This window comes from Pipistrellus hanaki (assembly GCF_964339955.1).
Source record: "Pipistrellus hanaki genome assembly, chromosome: 3".
NCBI classification, from domain to species: domain Eukaryota; kingdom Metazoa; phylum Chordata; class Mammalia; order Chiroptera; family Vespertilionidae; genus Pipistrellus; species Pipistrellus hanaki.
The window spans coordinates 107,991,636-108,012,221 of record NC_140505.1 but is presented as its reverse complement, the minus strand read 5'-3'; the positions used below and the strand labels follow the sequence as shown (position 1 = coordinate 108,012,221).

The following is a 20,586-nucleotide window of genomic DNA, read 5'->3' as shown; positions in this document are numbered from 1 at the left end:
GTAGCATGGGTGACCTCAAGGGGAAAAATGTCATCAATTATTTGCATTGTGATAGCCTGGATGCATCTGTAGGTTACCTTCCGGGTTAGGATTGGCATTTTGCACCACCACCAGATGTTGCCAATAGAGTTCTGACACGAGAAAGAGAGACTCCTTTGGGCAAAGTTCTGGTCTATAAATAAGTCCAAGTGGCCAGAGAGTTTAGGTCAAGGTGAGTTTATTGTCCACATATCATTTCCTAATCACATCCAAAACCATTTCCAAACTCATCTTTAAGCTAGTCAGAATAACAGGTTATTATTTCTTAAGATCACTTAACACTGAACAGATAGGACCTCTTCAGAGGCAACTGACTATACCATGTCACCACCATATCCAATAAAACATTTCCCCACACTTCCTAAAAACCTTTCATATTGATCACGCTATTTCAGCACTTGCTAGCATCCCGACCAAATAAACACCCATACCTCTTACAGAGTACACTGTGAGAGAAGTACATGGACTTGAAATGGCATCACACTCGTTTAAAGCAAAGAAAAAAAATGATAATAATAATAAAGGAAGTCCAAGACGAGAAACTGTAACTGAGAGAAAGAGAGATCTGAGGTACATGGTACAAGAGTAATGAACATAATGGAAAAAATCCAATGGCCCGGTGGTTTGCTGGGGATTTAAGAGGCGGCTAGCAATAAGAACTGAAACCCACGGACAACAAAACACCACCTTGCTTTTTAAAGGACGGGCACCTTTTAAAATACATGGAATACTATAATGGCTACACTCGGTAAGGCACTTATTTCTCCAACCTAGGCTGCAGGCAAAGGAATAAATGATGGGGCTACAGCGTGCATGGATACATTTGCTGATGGCTTCTTGAAACCTGAGCCAAGAATCAGGTCTGATAGCCCAGCCAAGCCTAAAGCAGAGGCACACAAATATAGGAGAACAGTTCTGAAAAAGTTAGGCAGAATGATGTTCTGGGTTTAGAGTCTAGAATCGTGAAAAACCATGTGTCGTGATGAAGTCATAAACATCCTCTGAGTCTGTCTCCCTGCCCTATTTTGTACAAATGGACAGTGGCATGAGCGGCTCTTGAGAACGGGTCCAAGCCCATAGCAGTGGAAGCCTGCACTTTCTATAGCTGGTTTGTTGGCTTAAGGGGACTCGACTGTCTCAGCATTGATTTCCCTTTTAAAGCTATTCTCAGGGTTGGACTGGCTCAAAGATAAACAAAGAGGAATCCTTTTGGCTTAGAAGCCAGCTGGCTTACTCAGACCTCCTCCCATCTCTATCTTCCATTCCCATACTACCATCATCATCTCCTTGAACTAGAAAATCATTATTTACATGATATAAGGTGCAAGTCTATTTCTTCTCCCAGGCTTACCGGCTTTGGGCCATGGAGAGAAAAGTCCCTTGCCCTCTTTGAGAAGTCATCCAATCCTGCTTAATGTCCTTATTAACTCCCGCCCCAGAGCCCCAGGGCAGTGTGGAGACTGCAGGAAAGCCACTGCTCCCTCTGAGAAGAGCCTACCCTAGTGAGGGAATGAGGCTGATGCAGTCAGACTTGTTTCCTCCCCCAGTCTTGTCATTTAAGCCCCTGCTAGTCTCCGAGCCATGTGTCCCCTGGCAGGACGACAGAGGCAGAACAGAGCCTCTGGAACAAAGCGTGTAGACCGAGGAGGACCTGGCTGTCAGGCGTGGCGAGCCCTCAGCGGTTGGTCTGGGGGCAGACCCAGCCCAGGCTCCTCTAAGAGCAGCCGTTCTGAGGGGCTGTCCTCTGGGCAGCAGGGACTCTCTGCTGGGGATCTGTCCCCTGCTTCCACCTGCAGGCTTCATGGCTGATATGAACCCACAGGAATTAAATTATACTTAGCATATATTTTTGACATGCTAGGATTTTCCCCACCTAGGGTTTGGCCAAAACAGGGAGAGGAACAAAATTTGGCAAGCTTGGGGAACAACTTAGCCCCCACTGATGGATAAAAACAACAAAAAGACGGAGAGGAGGAAGAAGAGATTTCTTTTGTTTGTTTTTAAGGTAGAAAAAGTTCAGAACAGGTTTAAAACCCCTTTAGGTAGGAAGTGAAAAAGAAAAAAACAAAACCACGAAAACTGAGCTTCTCTGAGACAGTCTCCTACCAAGGAAACCAAGATCCAAGGAGAGGGTATCAGCCACTTAAATGATGAGCTCCTTCTCTTGTTTAAAGGAGGGGACAGGCAGGAAAACCAACTAGCACCTTCCCCAGCAGCAGCCCACACCTAGCACCTGGGCCCCAGGAGGATGGGAAAGACTAGAAGGCCCCGGGGCATCTGGGCCTGAGGAAAAGCAGGAAGTTCTAGGCTGCAGGGAGTCCGTTTCCTTCCTCGTCAGGTTCTCTCAGTTGCTGCTGCTTCCGTCTGCGCTTCAGGGATGGTCACTAGGGAGTAGGTTTGTACCCTCATCTCGTCTTTAGGCTCCCGGACACTCCCCAGCTCTCGGACCAGCCTCCCTCCGTGCTGCAGGCTCCTCAGGGCCAGCAGTGTCCTGTGCAAAGTGGGCTCTTCATAAAAGACCGCCTGACAGCTTCCCTCTCCAGAACTTCAGAACTCACCACCCACTACCCCACCAGAAACTCCCTAGAATGTAGGGTTCTGCTAACTCACCGAGTCCCGGACCTTCTAAACACCCCGTGAGAATCTCCCGCATCAGGACTGGCACCGCTGTAAGGAAGCAGCCTCGCCACGCCCCCTTCAACTACCATCCAGTCATCGTCCTACCTAGTTCCCCAGTCAAGCCAATTCAATGTGATTTGCACCTAAAAACATGTCCTGCTGCTTCGGAGAGGACCTGGCCTTGCTGCCCCGTCGGAGACCAGTGGGGGAGGAATCCCCACAACACTGCGAGCTGCAGATTCAGACCTAGAAAACCCTGTGGTCACTGTCCCCTGGGGATGCCTGTGTCAGGGAAAGAGAGGGAGGGAAGGGTCCCTGCAGGATGAGAGGACCCCAGCGACGAAAGCCCTGCTTTCGGAAGGGCTGCAAGATGAGGGTCTCCAAGCAGCCTGCTGAATGCTTTAGCCTGTCTCCTGATACCTAAGTGCAAAGCGTGGCTTCCTCATCCACTGCCTAAATGTCTGTGCTGAATGTCTGCATGTGTGTGTGTGTGTGTGTGTGTGTGTGTGTGTGTGTGTGTGGAGGGGGGAATCCCTTGGTTCAATTGCATTTTTTCCATCATGATGAGGATACCAGAGTCAAAATGGAAGCCTGATGACCTTCATTACTGAAAAGGTCCCAGGGTGTGAGCCCCGGGCCAAACCTACCCCGCTGCCCGCAGCCTCCTCCCGCCTTCTCTCCACACGCATGGGCTTCCAAGCAGAAACTGTATGTGTGGTTGTGAGGTATTATGAAAACAAAAATGTGAATTGTTTTCTGTTGTAGCTATTGATGTTTGTCCAGTAAACCTGAGGTAAAGAATACTCTGTCTTTGAAGAATATGACCAGAGAGGAAAAAACAAAAAATCCAAAAGGAAAAAAACCAAAAAACACCAACTGTGAATATGCTACCAGAAGAAAAACTATGAAAGGGCTTTTCCAGTACAAAGAACTCATATAGCAACCATCTACTTCAGGACTTGGAATTTAAGCAGTAAAATAATATATTATAAAAATGTTTATAAAATAGCAGCACACTCTGTGAAAAACATTACAGCTAGGTACTGTTAATGTGAATAAGGATGAATTAGCTTCTTAGCAGCGCAAAAAAAAAAAAAAAGTAATAATAAAAAAAACTGAACATAATAAAATGAAAATAAGAGACCCTTAGGTTTTTCTCCATCTTCAATACTATGAAACAAGGCAGAATCTGTGTATAAAACAATTCTTCAAAGGAGCCCTGTTCTGATTTTTCTTTTTTTGCTTAAAAAAAAAAAAAAGGCAAATATTTTAACAAATAGCTTCATTACCTGTCAATTATAATTGTGCAAAAAAAAAAAAAAAAGTTGTTGCTCCAACCTCCTGGCTAACTGAATGTGTTTAAGAAGTGGAAAGGGAAAAAATTCAAGTACACTGAACAACTTTGCAACTAATTAACAGAAAGTGTAAAAGGGAACAAAATGCCACACTGCTGTTCAGCTGTCATTGCTTTCCGTGTCCAAAGGGGAAGAATATAGGTGGGAGTGAAGATCCTTACATGCCATCAAAACGGTAACAGATCTTTGTTTTTAGGCTTTTCTGAGGAATGTTGTGATGGGAATGTCAGCGGAGAGGGCTGTCTCTCCATTCCTAGGAGGGACATCAGAACTGTGTACCAGAGAATGCCAGATACCAGAAGCGAATAGTACCAGGTGGGAGGGGGCGGGGCACCAGAGAAGAAGGGAGGAGTCTACTCAGTATAATTTGCATAAACCATCCCATCTATCCCTCTGGAACAATTTTTCAAAGTGCTTTTCGAATGGAATGGTTTATAACAACGCTAAAGTGTGGACCAGACATGCCAATCAGCACCAAAAATTAGTTTTCTCCTATTAAGGAATGCCAGGGTCACATAACTCTCTTTAGGTGTTACAAGATTCCATTCCAGATCCCACCCTTGGTCTCCATCTGCCTCTGTTTCATGTGAGGTTTGGTAACGGCCCAGAGCCACATTGCCCCTTTAGACAAAATATGGTGGTACACGCGATGAACCATGTTTGGAAGAAGAAGCAAGATGTCAAAAAACATATCCCAGGTCCAAATAACCTGTGTCCAACTGGGGAGTAAAACATCTGTTTTAGGTAGCAGCTACTGTAGACAGCAAGAGTTCCTAACTAGAGATCCAGCAATAATCCTGACTTAGTCATAGGTGTCAAGACCAAAGGTGCTTCTACATCCAAAATGGTTCAGTCACGCTGAGAGATTGTTCCATCCTCCCTCCCCACTGTGTCCATCCTTGTTTCCAATTCCTTCTCAAGTTCATGGCTTGGCAATCTAATGCCGTAAAATGTATACACGGTGGTTGGAAGTTATCCTAGTAGGGGTGTATACGTGCTAGTTCATAACATGAAAAAAAGTCTCCTCTAATTTCTTCCCATAATGCAGGCGTACATTTTCTCTAGCTACTCTGCAGTATACCTGTAAGCATTTTACTACCACTTTTAACATAATCAAGCAATAACTGTTCGAATACACAAGGGATTCCCTTCTACCGTACTTCAAATAGGCACCAAATGCTTTTAATTATTCGGGCTTTATCGGACCTTTTTCTCTCACTTCTAAAAGACCTTTCAATATGATCTAGGTAGGGGCAGAATTTTGTGTTTTTGTTTTTGTTTTTAATTTCACCCTAAAACATAAAGAACAAAATAACCAGAGAGAAGGAGAGCGCAGATTTGAGCACATCTCTCCTATGCGGCCCGACTGACATCTCACAGGTCAATATCACGCACGTCTGTAGGGGTGCTGGCTTGGTCCACCACTTCTTCCTCCTCCTTGGATCCATCCCCCGCTTCCTGAAACTGCTGCAGGTTGCTGATCAGCACCTCCTCAATCTGCTCCTGACAGGCTTTGAGGCAATCCTAGGAGGAGAATGGTACAGACCAGAGAACTGTTAGCAACATGAACAGGGTATAGAGCATTTGATAAAGAAAATACACACACACACACAGTTCAAACAGCCTATCATTCCATACTAGTTTTGCAGTAGAAATAAATGTGAAATAAAGGAGATGTGTTTTTGACATGCCATGGAACCTCATTACTCCCAGTCCATGTTTCGCCATCACCTGGGAGCGTGTTAGAAATGCAGACTCTCAGGGGATTCATGTGCACAGGAGAATCTGAGAAGCTCTGGCCTAGATGGTGAGCCACGGATGGGCACGCAGGGTCCCGGAGGGATCTAAGGGCCATAAGACAGTTCCTGGGGAAGTTGGAGATTATGGAGAAAATGGGCAGTTAGCGCTGTAGTAGGTAGACAAGGGATAAGAGAAGAATGGGCTGAACTGCACCAGCTCTCACTACTGAAAGTGCTTAAAAACAAAAAAAATCTGTTTTTCTGCTTACCTACCATCCCATTAACTCTAAGAAAAATACAATTCAGAATGCTTATCAAATTCTGGACACTCTGTGCTGTCCAATTTGGGGATAAGCTAAGATGTGCAGGATTGCTGACATTAGTGTATTGGTAGGAAAAATGCCAAGTGTCTGCCCAAGGCAGAAGCCGCTGGCAGCTGGCTGGTGTGGAATGCAATGGCAATCCATGGTGTCACTAGGAGAGACTGTGGCTCCTCCTAAAAAGCAGGATGTGAGCTGCACCACTTGCTCAGTGGGTATTCCGACCTCTGTCCTCTGTGAGGCAGCTTTTCTGCACTCTCTTGGGCAGCACACACATGGAAAATATACTCAGTTGAAGCTGCCTGGTTCTTTCCATGTGTCTGTTTCACTGTGCAGTTGTCAATGAACAGAGGTGACTGTTTGCGAAGCACAGAGGGGTCATCTTTATATCCCAAAAATCTAAAATAAAGTTGGAGGTAACTACTCGGAAACAGAATTTCCAGTCCCCCATCTCTCATCCACTCCACATTTCAAACTATAGCTTTTTAAGAAAATTAAGAGTAGGAACAACTGCAGAAAATTAAGAGTAGGAACAACAAGTGCTATATCCCCCAGAATGTAAGAAGAAGAAAAAGAGGAAAGGCCAGGGAAGGCAGGGGAGAGTTTGGGGGTGGGGGGTAAAAAAATAAAAGAGGAAGGGTGGGTATTTGCTGACCTCCCACCATACTTGCAGGCAGCAGCTAAGTTAAGTTCTCTGATCTCAGTTTCCCCACTTGTAAAATAAGGATACTGAAACACTCATGGAGTAAAGATCAACTGAGATATTATGTATGATGTACTAAGTGGCAGTTCAATAAATGATCATTATTAATTATGAAAAACAATAGATAATCAATCCAGGGATCTGAACGAATTCTTTAGACTCCTCCTCGCCCCCCAAATATTTTTTATATCGTTTGCTTGACTTCAGAGAGGAGGGGAGAGGGAGAGAGAGAGATAGAAACATCAATGATGAGAGAGAATCATTGATCAGCTGTCTCCTGCACGCCCCCTATTGGGGAAAGAGCAAGCAACATGGGCATGTACCCTGAGCCGGAATCAAATATGACCTCCTGGTTCATTGGTCAACGCTCAACCACTGAGCCACTCCAGCCGGACTCTTTAGACTTCTTAAAATGAGGGATGCATTTGCTCAAGATTGGTGAAGGGCATGGTGACTGGCACTGCGAACTGAATGTCAACCAAGACAGACATAGCCCAGCTGCAGAGGTCCCCACGCCACCCCGAAGAAGGTGAGGTGTCGGGGGCTGGCAACCAAGAGACCTACTGACATCCCTCAGCTTTCCTGCGGCTTTTCCTGGGAACCCTCCTCAGCAGCGATTAGGAAGCTGGTGGGCCTCTCCTGCCCCCCTGCTCCTGCTCCGAGGCCATCCACAGCACCGGGGCTCTGAGTTACTCACCACTTGTCAAAAGCTCTAGGCGGTGAAGGCTAAAAGCATCATTTTTATAAGGACACTGGCCTTTTAGTAGGAGACATTTGAAAACCTTAAAGCCTTACGATCTAAAAAAATAATCATCTAAAAATCAAAGTTACTGTGGGATTAACATATTATACAAGGCAAAGAGGACCTGGTAAGTCAAAACTAGTCTTGACCATCCCTTCGGAAGGCAGTTTTTCTCTGTTGGTTTTTCTTCAGCCGATGGACAGCTCGTGCTCCATTTGAGCACCATCCGAAGGAGCGGACTTGCTTTTGGGGCCATGTGGTGGGCACACATCCCATGATGCCGGCCCCCCCTTGCCCACGCCTCTAGCCTCGGCGCCCTGACAGTGTGTTTGTGACTTCCAGCTCGTCACACTCCTTCGCTGGCTGGCTCCAGCCCGAGCCCTGCACCCTCCTCTGCCTCCATGAATGACCCGACGACGGAACTCCTACCCTTAGCTCGCAGTGTAGCTACATCTCTCCATTGTCGCCACACATGCACTGCACTCCAAGGGGGACAAAGGGCTGAATGAGCCCCAGACCCTTGCCAACTCAGGCAGAGACAACTTCGGAAACTGCCTCATTCTTCCTTTCTTCACAGGCTGTTTGGGGAATTTCCTTGCATCCCAATGAGGCCCACAGCAAAAATGTGGCCGGAGCGGGAAACCTCAACCTCCAATGCTACTCCCCACCTCCTACCCCCGCTTCCTTCCCAGCACCTCTCATGTCTTGAGAGACTGGTCTTAGAGAAGGTGTGCCGACAGGCCAGGAGAACCAAGACAATGCGAGGGACCCTGTGAATGACGCTGTCAAATAGGCTTCTTTCACTTCGCTAACTTTTTATTTTTTTATTTTAAAAATATATTTTATTGATTTTGTACAGAGAGGAAGGAAGAGAGATAGAGAGTTAGAAACATCGATGAGAGAGAGTCATCGACCAGCTGCCTCTTGCACACCCCCTACTGGGGATATGCCTGCAACCAAGGTACATGCCCTTGACTGGAATCAAACCCGGGACCCTTCAGTCCCCAAGCCGACGCTCTATTCATTGAGCCATACCGGTCTCGGCCACTGCTAACTTTTTAAACAGCTCACCGACCATCAGGACATGCCAGGGTGACCCTAAAGAAGGGACATCTCATAACCTTCTCCTGGTGATATTTTAGATTGTGACAGAGTTCTGATGCAACCTAAGAAGAGGATAAACGTCATGGCCGGTCACTCGAGTCCGTGTCTGTTCTGTTTAATATCTTCCAATAACTTCACAACATCACCATGGCCCGCCAGTCTCAATTCTACTTTTTCATTAGCCAATTAGTGAAGTTGTGTTGTGTGAAAGTGAAGCGACTGGCTCTAAGACAAGGTCAGGTAAGACTTTCTGAGGGCCCTGGCCTATAATTGATGTTGAGAAGTAGAAAGCTTTTGAAAAGCCTTTGAGAGACCGGAGGATTAGAAATGCGCTTGAGACACATGTGCCCAGCCTTTGTCCTCTGTTCCTTCCTTCCTCCTCCTCTCCTTGTCTTCAGCATCCCTCCGCAATGACTCTGCCAGGGGCTCCGGAGAAAGAGCCGAGTCAAAGCTGGGTCTTGTTCAAGAGATTCTATAGACAAGTGAGCAGTGAGATCAACGCTGGCACAGGGCACGAGCAGAGTGCCCAGGGGACGGAAGAGGAACCCCAATCCTGCCTGGGGAAGCAGGGAAAGGTTCACGGGGAACCAGGACAGTGCCCCTCAGACTTACCCTTGGCAACGGAAGTCGGTACAGGTTCCCCCAAAAGCCAGCACTGCCTCTCTGGCTGGTGTCTGTTTTTAGCAGCACTTACGAGTGGAAGGAAAAAGTACTTAAAATATACCACCCTCTGAGACTTTTATTCCCTGTAAAACTGTCAGGCTTCTCACTCAGCTTTCTGTTTGGAATGAAGCGTTCCGGTTTATTTTGGCAACCGGAGGGAGCAACAAAGACCAACTTTCTCAGAACCGCATGGGTCCCTCCTATCAAAGCTTTCTGCTGCAGCCAGGGAGCCAGAGGAGCTTGTTCCGCTGTCTCCAGCCAATCAAGGGGACCCCCTTTTCAGCAGTTTGATCCCGGACAACCCCTGCACCGCGAACATTGTAAGCTTCAGGAGACCACAAATAACAAGGTGCACAGGACAGGCCCAGCCTGCAGGGACTCCAGGGTAAGATGTTGGCTCCTCCTGATTCCTACTCAGTGCCGAGAGCCAGGGTGTGTGTGTGTGTGTGTGTGTGTGTGTGTGTGTGTGTGTGTGTCTGTGTGGGGGAGCGCGCGCGCGTGCATGTGCAAATGCAGTATTGTGTGCTTGACTTCCTTGGGGAGAGCTCATGAAAACCTTTGGGCATTTCAGTGTGGCCCAAGGACACTGTATATATGTAGTATATGTGTACATGTATGTTTTATGTGACAAGATATGGGTAACATAAAATTGACCATCTAAATCATGTTTAAGTATGCAGCGGCTCTAAGTACATTCAGCTTGTGGTGCTCCCACATGTCAGCCCACACTGAAAGACCATAACCATTAAATAGTTCCTCCCCATTCCCTCCAGGCCCTGGTATCCTCTAGTCCACTATTCTAGGTATCTCACATAAGTAGAACTATAAAATATTTATCTTTTTGTGTCTGGTTTATTTCACTTAGCATGCTTTCAAGGCTCATCCATGTTGTAGCATGTGTCAGAACTTGACTTATCTTTAAGGCTGAGTAATATTCCATGGCGTGTACATACCACATTTTATTTCTCCATTCCAATATTTTCAGTCATCAGGGTTCCTCTGCTGGGAGGCCTGGTGAGCACCTTCATCTGACGTGATTTTCTATTGCATTTATAGCTCTTAACACATGACTTGTCGTTCATCGGTGACCTCCTTTTGCCAGGGTTTACCTACCTCACTCATGATTCTCCACACTGCTGCTAAAGTTCCTTGAAGGAAAGAGCCCCATATTTTAGTTTCCATGCACAACCCACGCCCCCAACTTCTACCTTAGTGCCTTGGGTCTATTCCTTGCTCATAATGCAAGGGTCTGGGACAAATGGGCCTTCAATAAACACTTGCACAAGTGATGGAGAGTAAGTGCTTGGATGAAATATACCACTTCTCAACTCAAGACATGGTACACAGAGCTCAGGAAGCAAAACTCACCTCCCTCCAAGAGCTGGTGCACCCTAAATTCTAGTCCTTTTATTTCCCTTCACTCTGTGCTTCGGCTCTTCAGAGAACACAGGCTGACGGGTGGGAGGAGGCTTAGCACTCGGGAGTTAAGCACACAGATAGCCTAGCCCGGGGATGCTCAAGCCTTTCCACTGAGAACTTTCCTAGCGAGAGGGTGAGCAAGCCCTCTGGGGACTAGGGGTAAGCTTGAGACTTACTGAGGTCTCCAACTGTTACCTGAAGAGTGGTAAAATTTCAGATTTTAAGTTTCTGCTTCGTTTTTAATATTAAAATGTTTAACCCCAAGCCCTGTGAGAAGGAGGCATGTCCGCACCTCTGGGGGTCACTAGCTGGGATGTATAGAACTCGGAGGGAGTTTGTATTCGTTTGACCCAGGCTGACAGCTGACTGGAATGGACTGGCTACATCTTATCTGGAAGGGCAAGCAGTTCCTCCAGCATGAAATGAGAGTGGTTTGCAGTCTGGAAAGCAAAGCAGCCTGAGAGCCTGGGTGGTGCCCCAGAAATGACCTCTATGCATTGGAAACCAGTAAGGGGTGATAGAGAGAGAGATGGGAGAGGGTGGAGACCCACCAGTGGGGCAATCAGCCACCGGGAGCAGATCTATAAGTACCTGAGAGATGTTACAATTCTTGTCCCTGACATTTCTGTTTCTGAGGGTCAGAAATGTCAGGGACAAGCTGGTTGGGAGTCCTTGTGGAAAGGCAGCCTAAATAGGAGGCATTCCTCAGAAAAGAGAGGAAGTGAGTCATTTCTATAAATGTTAAGTCCTGTCTCTAGAGGATTCAAAAAGCATTCCTCACCTGGAGCTGCCCTGGAGGGGTCGTTTCAATCTATGTTTTGGAAACCATGTTTCAAATGCCTATGCTTTGGAGCCAGCATTTTAAAAGCATATCTGAGAACTGTTTCAGAGGAGGCCCGGTAGGTTCTATCCCACCGTCAGCTACTCCCTGCGTCAGTTCCTGGAGAGGAGCAGCAAGGTGGGTGGGGGAGGAAGCCAGCAGGCGGCAGGCTTAACCTTCTGCCCAGTGTCCCCAAGAAGGCGCAGGCCACAGGCCTGTTAACCACATCACCCCTTAACTCAATATATTCCCACAGCATGACATTCAGACCCCCCCGCCCCTCCCTCCCACCAAGAACACCCAGAGGGCCATCATAACGTCCCCGGCATTCCTGAGCCTCTCCATGGTGACTCACAAGGGCCTTAGACTAACACCCGCTCCGGTTGCCTTTAAACCAAAGGCCTTTTTCAAACAATAAGATGCCAGGGCTGCAGCCAGGGTGGAGAGCAAAGTTCCCAGGCCACGTCGGAGCTCCTGGGTTCTAATCCCAGCTCTGCCACTGCCCTACCCCCACCCCTCTGTGCCTTCCCGATCTCTCAGAACCCCCTGGCTCAGGCCTTCCAAGGGCTGCAGTCTTCTCCCAGCTAGACTAGGAGGCTCATTTAACCCTGGTCTGTCTCAGAACCTTTTTCCTCGGAAGGAGCTTCAAATTCTGACAGCCAGTATCACAGCCTCTGGGCCTCCCACGGGGCGCAGCACGGGAAAACCCACGTCTAAGAGCAGTTCCTTCCGTTGGTGTGGCCCTTCATTCTTCTCAAAGTGTCTTGTACCCTATTGCCACATGGGACAAAGGGAAGTGAGAGGCAGAGGAGGCGGAGGAGCTTGCCAAGGCCAGCACCGCCCTCATGTGGGGACCTCTTGCATGGCCACGCCCTCCAGGACAGCAGGCCCTTGCTCTGGCCCTCCCTTCTCCTCTGTGCCTCCCTGGCGTGAGCAGACACGAAAGCTCGCCCAAAGGGGGAGGAGGCAGCCTGGTGTGTATGTCAATGGGAAGGAAGCAGGTTCACATCCACTGGGTAGCCCATGTCACAGAGCCAAATTAGTAACCGGCCTGCCCGTCCCGTTGCACCTGCTTGCTCAGTGCTTTTCTCTGTTTTAAGGCTTCTGAAACCTTAAGAGGAGGCCTTCCCTGCTGGATTTTGTACTCCCTTGGTTGATCTTAGAAAACAGAAACCACCACCAACAGAAGTACTTGACACATCGTCACCAAACAAGGAGGTGTCTGGTCTTAACCAAGAAGAGGGCTGCCACCTACCACGTCGGTGTTGGTGATCTTGGCCAGCATCTCCACCAGGGCATCGGCGGTGAGCGAGCTCACCTCCTCGTCCTGCTGCAGCCCGCACACGGCGGCTCCCACACTCCCGGTCGCAATCATCGATGGCGGGTACATGGCGAACTTAAAGTCTGTGAAAATGGGGCACAAGGTCAGGGCACGGGAAGGAATGAGACCCAGGAGCTCCCCAGCCTGAAGATACTCAGAAGCAGACCCTGGCCCTGCAGACCCAACCTGTCAGGGCGGGTGTGTGTGTGTGTGTGTGTGTGTGTGTGTGTGCAGAGGGAAGACATGGGCTGCACTTCAACTTGAACCTTCAAAAAACAGTTCAGCCTTGTGTTCCCCTTTCTTCCTCTGCAACGCACAGTGACAACAGCCCACGGAAGCACTTTTACCAGTGACCCCACTGCCCGGAGCCAAGGCAGTGGTGTTCTTAGAAATACCGCTGCTCACTGAACCATGCTCAGACCTCCCTCCCGGCTCGGCCAGCCCCGTGGGCGCAGCCGGCCTGGCCATCTGACGGTCTGGCTGGCGTTCTTTCCCGAGCCCTCTCACTATGTCTGCCTCCTGAGGGACATCTATGGTGATCATCTGCCCAAAGCCTGCTGTCCATGAGCCCCTCCAGTGCCGCCTCCCTCCCCACAGACACCAACAGAGCCAACCTCCCTGCCTCCTGCTCTGCTGTAGGTCTCTTCTCCGGGGGGTCACAGGAGTGCTTCTCTGCCCAATAACCTCATTAGCTTCCCCCTGAGCCGTTCATAACGCGGAGGAGGAAGCCAGCCCGTGGCCCTGGGCCCGCGGAAGCCTGGGTGGGAGCATCTGGCAGGGAAGGGCAGGTCCTTGAGCTCTCCTCCCTCTGTGCAGCGCTCAGACCAAGAAGCGCACCTCACACAGACCTATCTTGGTTGTCCCTCTGCACTCAAAAGCAACTTCTATTTGTAGCAGATTAACTTCTGCAAGCCAGGAGGTCTATGGAGGTGGTCCCGGGTGCAGCAGGCACTAGTTACCCAGGGCTCTCAGGGCTCTCTCTCTCTCTCTCTCTCTGTTTTGCTAGGAAAACACCGAGGGGAAGTCCTGGGAAACACGAACCCTCTCCCCAGAACCGGGAGCACCGTGTGCATGGACACAGCTGCCTCTCAACAGGTCAGAGCAGCACAGAGTACTGGCCTAGCACCCCCGTGGTGAGGAGCTGCTGGTAACCAGGCTGGCCGCCGCTCTGTGCCACCCTCTTTGGCAGCAGACTGGTGTCCTCTGGAGCCAGGAGCAGCTGCCCAGCTCGCCTGCTTAGTCAGACAGGAGGCGGCCTCAGCACTAAGAAGCCTGGTCCGGGCGTTGGGACCTTGAACAGGTCACTACCTCCCACAGCCCTTGGAATCCCATTAAGATCAGCGTTTTTCTAACCTCCAGTTGCAGTTCATTAGTGGGTCATGAAATTCATCAGTGGGGCATGACCAGCACTTTTAGTTGCTTAATGGAACAGAAGAGGATAGAAAGTATCAGGAAGCAGGGCAGGTAGTAAGAGTAAATACCATTTTGAGAAACTTTTGTATCAGTTTGCTGTATTTATGTGTCTCTCCTGAGTTGTGTTATATAGTGTGTTTCATCCTTCGAGGTTTAGGTCAAAAAGCTTAAAGACCTCAGGCTAGCTAATCTCCCAGATGCCCTCTAGCTCTAATTTGCTTTTACTCAAATATCTGGAAGAAGAGACTGGCCCTGGCTGGGTGGCTCAGTTGGTTGGAGCGTCGACCCATACACCAAAAGGTGGCAGGTTCAATTCCTGGTCAGAGCACATACCTAGGTTGTGGGTCAGTCACCGTATGTGTGGGAGGTGACCAATGCTTCTTTTACAATGTTTCTCTCTCTCTAGAAATCAATTAAAAACATATCCTGAGGGCTAAAAAGAAAAAAAACAAACACCCAACTCCCTAGGAAAAAAGCAAGGAAGAGACAGCAGAATATAGCTGGGCTTCCATCAGCCAGCAGTCACAAGGCATCTGGTGCGGTCCCGGGACCACCTCAGGGAGCCCCCCTCCCCCCTTGCTGGTAGGGAAACAGCAGCGAGAAAAACACTAGAATGAAACATCTGAAGGGTCGTGAACTTGCACTGGCTTTAGTCAGCCAACCCTCCCTCCCTCCCAACACTCCCATCCATGGAACAATCTACCAACCCATGTAGCCATTCCTGGAAACTTTAAAACTTTGGCTATGTGATCGGATTGAGAAATGCCCAGGATATTACTTGGGGGTGGGGAAAGAACAGAAAAACATGCATAGGTAACTAATTTTACAACCTTTCATCAATATGTAAATATATATATACACACACATAGGGATGAACTAGGAGCATACCTAGAAAAGGTATACAAACTTTACTACCATTTTGGAAATACATTTTTGTAAATTTTCTCTTAGTATTATTTTACTTTAGGAAATAAAACCAAGTAAAAAATCTCTCAGAAATCTCTAAGTCTCTTGGTCAAAAATTCCAAGAAGCTGTATCTGGGTGCAGAAGGCACATGCAGGGTCAGGTTCTCTTTCCAGCCTCGCTGCCACGGAAAGGTGAGAAGTTTGTGACCTCCTGAGACCTCACCCCCCCCTCCCCCGCCCCCCCCCCCCTTCTCCTGAAGTGTAATGAGAAGCGAGGGACTGGCCAGTGATCCGTTCGGAGGGATGGCCCCCCAGGATTGAAACACAGTCAGATGGCACAGCCTGGTGCGTCCCCCATGCCTGGTGCACACATGGTAACTTCTAAAGAAACTTCTCAAAGAACTGAGGTGCTCAAGTGGACAGAAGCCTTGGATACACACAGGAGGACTCTCCCAGGAGATGGGTAGGATTTGGACAGCAGAGCCAAGAAGCTCCAAGAATTGGAAGGTGGAATGCATGGAGGCTGATGTCCCACCACCCATAGCTGTGTGAACATGGGCACGTTACCTGATCTCTCTGAGCCTATTTTCTCACCTGCAAATAAGGATAATTATACCCGCCTCATAGGGTTGTTCTGAAGATTAACTAAAATAATCCATGTAAAAGCATAGTGCCTGGCTCATGGCAAGGAACCGACCAGCTGCTGCCACCCCCATCATGTCATCACCACCACTGTTCTTGCCACTGGAAACTCATGTGGGATTGTGGTGGGCAGTTTGGAAAGCTGGAATCTGCTCAGCAGAGGTGAGGAGAAAGGTACCCGGCATCCTGGGTCTGCAGGCAGATGCTGAGTGAGAGCAGGCCAAGCACGCCAAGGGTGGGAGGAAAGAGGGCTGTGTGACCCGAAGAATCTTTCACTGTTAAATTGTGGGTGTGTCCCAGAAATGACCTCATCAAGTCCCCAAAGCCTCCTGATGGCTTGTCAGGAGTGGGAGAAACCGAGGCCCCACAGGAGAACTGACAGAGGTCACAAGCACACAAGGAAGACTTAAGGTGGCAACTCTCCTCCCAGGGGACTCCACATTCACTCAGGTGTGGTCCACACAGAGCCAAGGAGCCAGAAGCATCTGGCATAGCCTCCGCTCTCCTGGAGAGGCGGTGGGGGCAAGGGGCAGACTTGAGGCGAATCCACGGTTACTCTGCTGCTGTCTGCTTGCTCCCTTGTGGTAGGGATAGTGAGGAATTAATGACAGTGTACCAGACATCTATTCTGAAACATTTCCTTTGCCGAAAAACCAATGAAGTCTCAAGAGGTGAAGTGACTTGTCTGATGTCTAATGCTAGGCCTGGGGGTAAGATCAAGATTTTTGGACTCTGGATCCAAGTGCTCTATATTGTCTTCTCAAGACCACCCCTGTCATCCCACTAAGGAATACAGGGTCCTCCTTCCTAGCGGAAGTGGAAGAAAAGCCCAGAAGAAAGATCCCTGGCTCAAGGGTCAATAAGATGGGTGCTGTTCCCAGCCATGCCCCGGTGTGCTGGGCGACCTGCACAAGCCACCCAAGGACACCACAGCACCTCCCGGGCCTGCTGGGATCCTTCGTCTGAGCAAGGGCAGGGAGAAGTGCTAGTATTTGTGAGGTTGGTATTTGTGCTTCTTGGTAAGATTACTCCGAAGAAAGAGTTATGAGCTAACCAGGTTTAAAAGCACTGGTTCCATGGCCTTGTGGGTAAATTTAGCTCAGATGGTTTTGGCTCTGGTGACCAAGGCCTTGAAGTACAAGAGAAACTGCTTTACTTTAGCTCACCACTAGGGGGCAAGAGACCCTTGATCTGTGGCTATAGAGAAACAAAGAATCCAACCAGGCCTTTTCCTATCTCTCTCCCTCCTCCAACCTGCAGTCAGGTGGGAGTTTAAAAGGCCAATGAATGTTGTTGGTAGCACACACCTCACCTGCCGCGCCCAGAAGAGGTTCAGCACACCCTGTCCCTGTGGGGCAGGACTGCCATGGCAAGCTCATGCCAACTTCTCTTCTCAGGCCTCGGTGGGAGGAACAGGGGAAGCCTGGAGAATGGTGAGCAGCCTGCCCATCACTCATCTGACAGCCAGATGGGAAGTGAGATGCCATACTGCCCGTCCCCACAGGCGCACTTACAGAACTGAGACTCTGAGTTCTTCCTAGTTCAACTGGCCGCTTCCCCTCAGCCTCATGACCTTTCCGCTGGGGAGGCAGCGAGAAACTCACAGCTGGAAAGGTGGTTTCAATTCTTCCTTCTGGGCAACCATGAAGGTAAGCCTCCTCTCTTTGGGTCAAGAGGCCGAGTCATTGGCCCTCTCTGGTCCTCCACTGTCCCTGGTGCCACAAAGCCATGAGACACCCTTTTGGTAAAGCCAGGAGGGCTGGGCGGGCACATGGTTCTCACCATCACCTGGGCTCAGGCCTTGGGGCTCTCCTGTGCGTGGCACCAATTAGCCAAGCAGAGCATTTTGAGGTGGGGCTCCCAGGCTCGGGACGACATGGGGGGCCATGGATAGGGAGGATAAGCACCTCCTCCCCCACCGCCACTCCCACTTCAGACTCAATGCCACCGTCTGTCTTCTAGGGTCTACTGGAATCTCCTGCTGTGCATAGGTTCAGGTGTCAAGAATCTCCCAGCACAGGAGTGCAAGGCCGAGTCATCTGAAACGGGCTTCTTTCCTTGTTCGCAGACCTGGGGGCTCCGAGGCACAGGTCTGCCTCCCCAGGGTCAGAGCCCTAGGAAAGGGAATACCAGGAGTAGTTGTGATGATGGCCTCACCCTCACCCCAATGCCCCCACTGAGCGGGTCGGCGGGGAGAGGAATACCGGGCAGTTGGAGGCCATCTCTTCCAGAAGCCACTGGGGCTGCGCAGGGAAGGAGGAGGGCACCTCTCTGTCCCGCCACCATCTTCCCCTTCAGCCCCGAAAAGGAAGGCTGGCTTTCCGCTCCCCTTCCCGCGGCCCCTCGGTGCTCTCCGCTCTCTCTTCCCCTTTCACACACACATACGCTCTCCAGGCTGCACGCCCTGCCAGCTCTTTCACAACCAGCTTTCCCCATGAACCAGCTCCCCCGGACCCCTGTGGGCCTCTGGCCTTGGCCGCAGGTGCTTCTTCAGCTCCGTGACCCAAGGCCCAGGACTGGGGGGAGGGAGCGAGATGTGACGTGGACGGGGAAGGCGGGAGGGCTCCTACCTAAAGGCGGGAGGGCCACCTACCTGTGGTTCCGTTACCCTGGGCCTGCTACTTACCTGACCGTCCTGGGCCCTCACCCGTCTGTCAGCCTGGCCCCAGGATGTGGAATCTCATCTAGTCAGAGGGTGTTTTCTCCAAGAAAGTCTAAGCCCTTAGCTTTTATACCGTCTGTGCCACCACGGAAACCTGCACACAGTGAGTTTCTGTAGGGCTCGGTCCTGCAGACCACTCCAGGCCAGACCAGGGAAAGAGACAGGAACATCCTTTCTCAACCCAGGACACGTCTGAGAACTTCCCTCTGCTCCGACAGTCCACACTGGAGGCTTAGAACTCAGCACGTGGCTTCTCATTTGTGAGAGGTGTTCTTTCTCCTCTCTGTCCCCAGATTCTGCCCAAACCAGCTCAAAGTTCCCAGAGGCAGTCTGCATAACTTCCTCTGCCTCCCCTCAGACCTCTGTCCTCAGTCCCTGAATCCCAGGCTCCCTACTCTGGCCCCAGAGTTGGCAGCCACTCCGAGGATCTGGGTAAGAAGGCCAGGAGTGGGGGATGGAATCCCCAATTTTAGAGAATGGGCCTTTGCAGAACCTGGGGATCTGCCCATGCCTGGGTTATTCCACTCACCAGCCCCACCCCAATCAGCAACCAGGGAGGAGGAATGAGTGGAAAGACCCCAAAAGATCTGTCAGTCAAGAGACAAGGTCAAAGCAGAACTCGGGCTATCAACAGCTGGGCAACGGGGGAGCTTAGGGTTGCGGTCAGCTATCCTAGGGCCATAGAAAAAGGACTGGTTCCTCCCCACTCCCCCACCCCCACCAGTGAATACTGACAAGGGAGTGGAAAGAAACAGCTAGGCCTGGGAGACAAACTGGCAAGTCAATGAGGCCTGACCTCTAGGCCCAGGCTAGACAGCAGAAGGGAGGAAGCAAAAGAATGGCTACTGTCTAAAAGCAGCAAGAACCCGGGGAGCTCTGAAGAATGGCCCCCACGGCTGCGGGAAGGGGGCTAACTCTCCCACAAAGGGGCACAGGGCACACACACACTACGAGGCCTGGTCCCGACCTGGAAGGGCAGGACCAAAGAGAACCAGCGAGAGGAACCCTGAGCCATGCACATGTGGGTGGCATGGGCACAGGGTCCCCCCAGGATTGAATGAGGGCAGCTAGAGAAGCAATCACACCCATCTCGGCTGGAGACAGTGGCATTTTCCGTTAGTGCCGTGGCACGTTGTCCTACACATTTCTTGGTTTGCAAATTACTTCCTTGCATATCCTTTCTGATTTTCATTTTTCTAACCACCGTGAAAAGGCTGTAGAGTCATGTATCTATAGGCGTGTTTTGCACATGAACACTGCCCAAGGTCTCCTCAATGATAAGTGGCAAAGCCTGACCTTTTGACTGTGGACATTAAGCATATACACTAGTACATATTATAAGGTCATCCTTACCCACCTACAAATAACATGCAGTAAGTTTTTAAAAGTTAACCCCTTGGAGTCCCACCCCTACAATCCATATTGCTTTTGGCAAACATGAGCTAAACTCCCCTCCCAGCAAAAGATCTTTATCTAACACTTCTGAATGTGAAAATATAAGTTCCTGAAACCTTTCCCCTGCACAATGAAAGGTCCAGGTTCTCTCTCTCTCACCCAGGGCCACGGCAGGGAAGAAAATGGTAGAGACTGGCCAGGGCTCCGTTGAATGAGACAGTATCAAACCACACTGCCTTTAGTTCATTCGGGAAAGGCAAAGCAAATGGGGCAGGCACTCTGCATCAGCTGTGGGACCAACATAATGGGTGGAAAGATGTGAACGTGGAACGGCCAGCGGCGGTGGCTGTATTTAGTCTGCAACTGAAGTCAAAACAGCCGCACACGGAGGACACCGGAAGCCAGCGCAGAACATGAATCCTGGCTGAGAGACAACCAGGTCCCCTCCCCCACCCAGCCCGGGAACAGCAAGGAGGCAGCAAAGGCCCTCCGGTAAAAAGAATTCCTTTGGCCTCCCTCACCACTTTTCGGTGCAGGCCGTGTGTTTATCTTGACAGTGTTCCTTTCACCTGTATTTGCTCCCACCCCCAAATTTCCTCTTGGGGCTTATCTCCAAGCCATCCTTTTCCTCAAAAGATTAAAGATTTAAACACAACCAGTGAACAGTATGTGTAATCTTCAAAGAGCACTTTAGACACCATAAAGCATATTTTAACAGGCGCTA

General features: G+C 49.8%; 1 protein-coding gene across 1 annotated transcript in view; it reads right to left on the bottom strand.

Annotated features, from left to right (window-relative positions):
* Positions 1–200: 200 nt before the first annotated feature.
* Positions 201–20,586, bottom strand: part of CCND2 (cyclin D2) — a 25,726-nt gene continuing 5,340 nt past the window's right edge. The window contains exons 4-5 of the mRNA XM_084880361.1: positions 12,779–12,927; positions 201–5,537 (exon numbers count right to left, since the gene is read on the bottom strand). Coding sequence (XP_084736487.1) covers positions 5,388–5,537; positions 12,779–12,927 — 299 coding nt within the window. The 3' untranslated portion in view covers positions 201–5,387. The remainder of the gene's footprint in view (positions 5,538–12,778; positions 12,928–20,586) is intronic.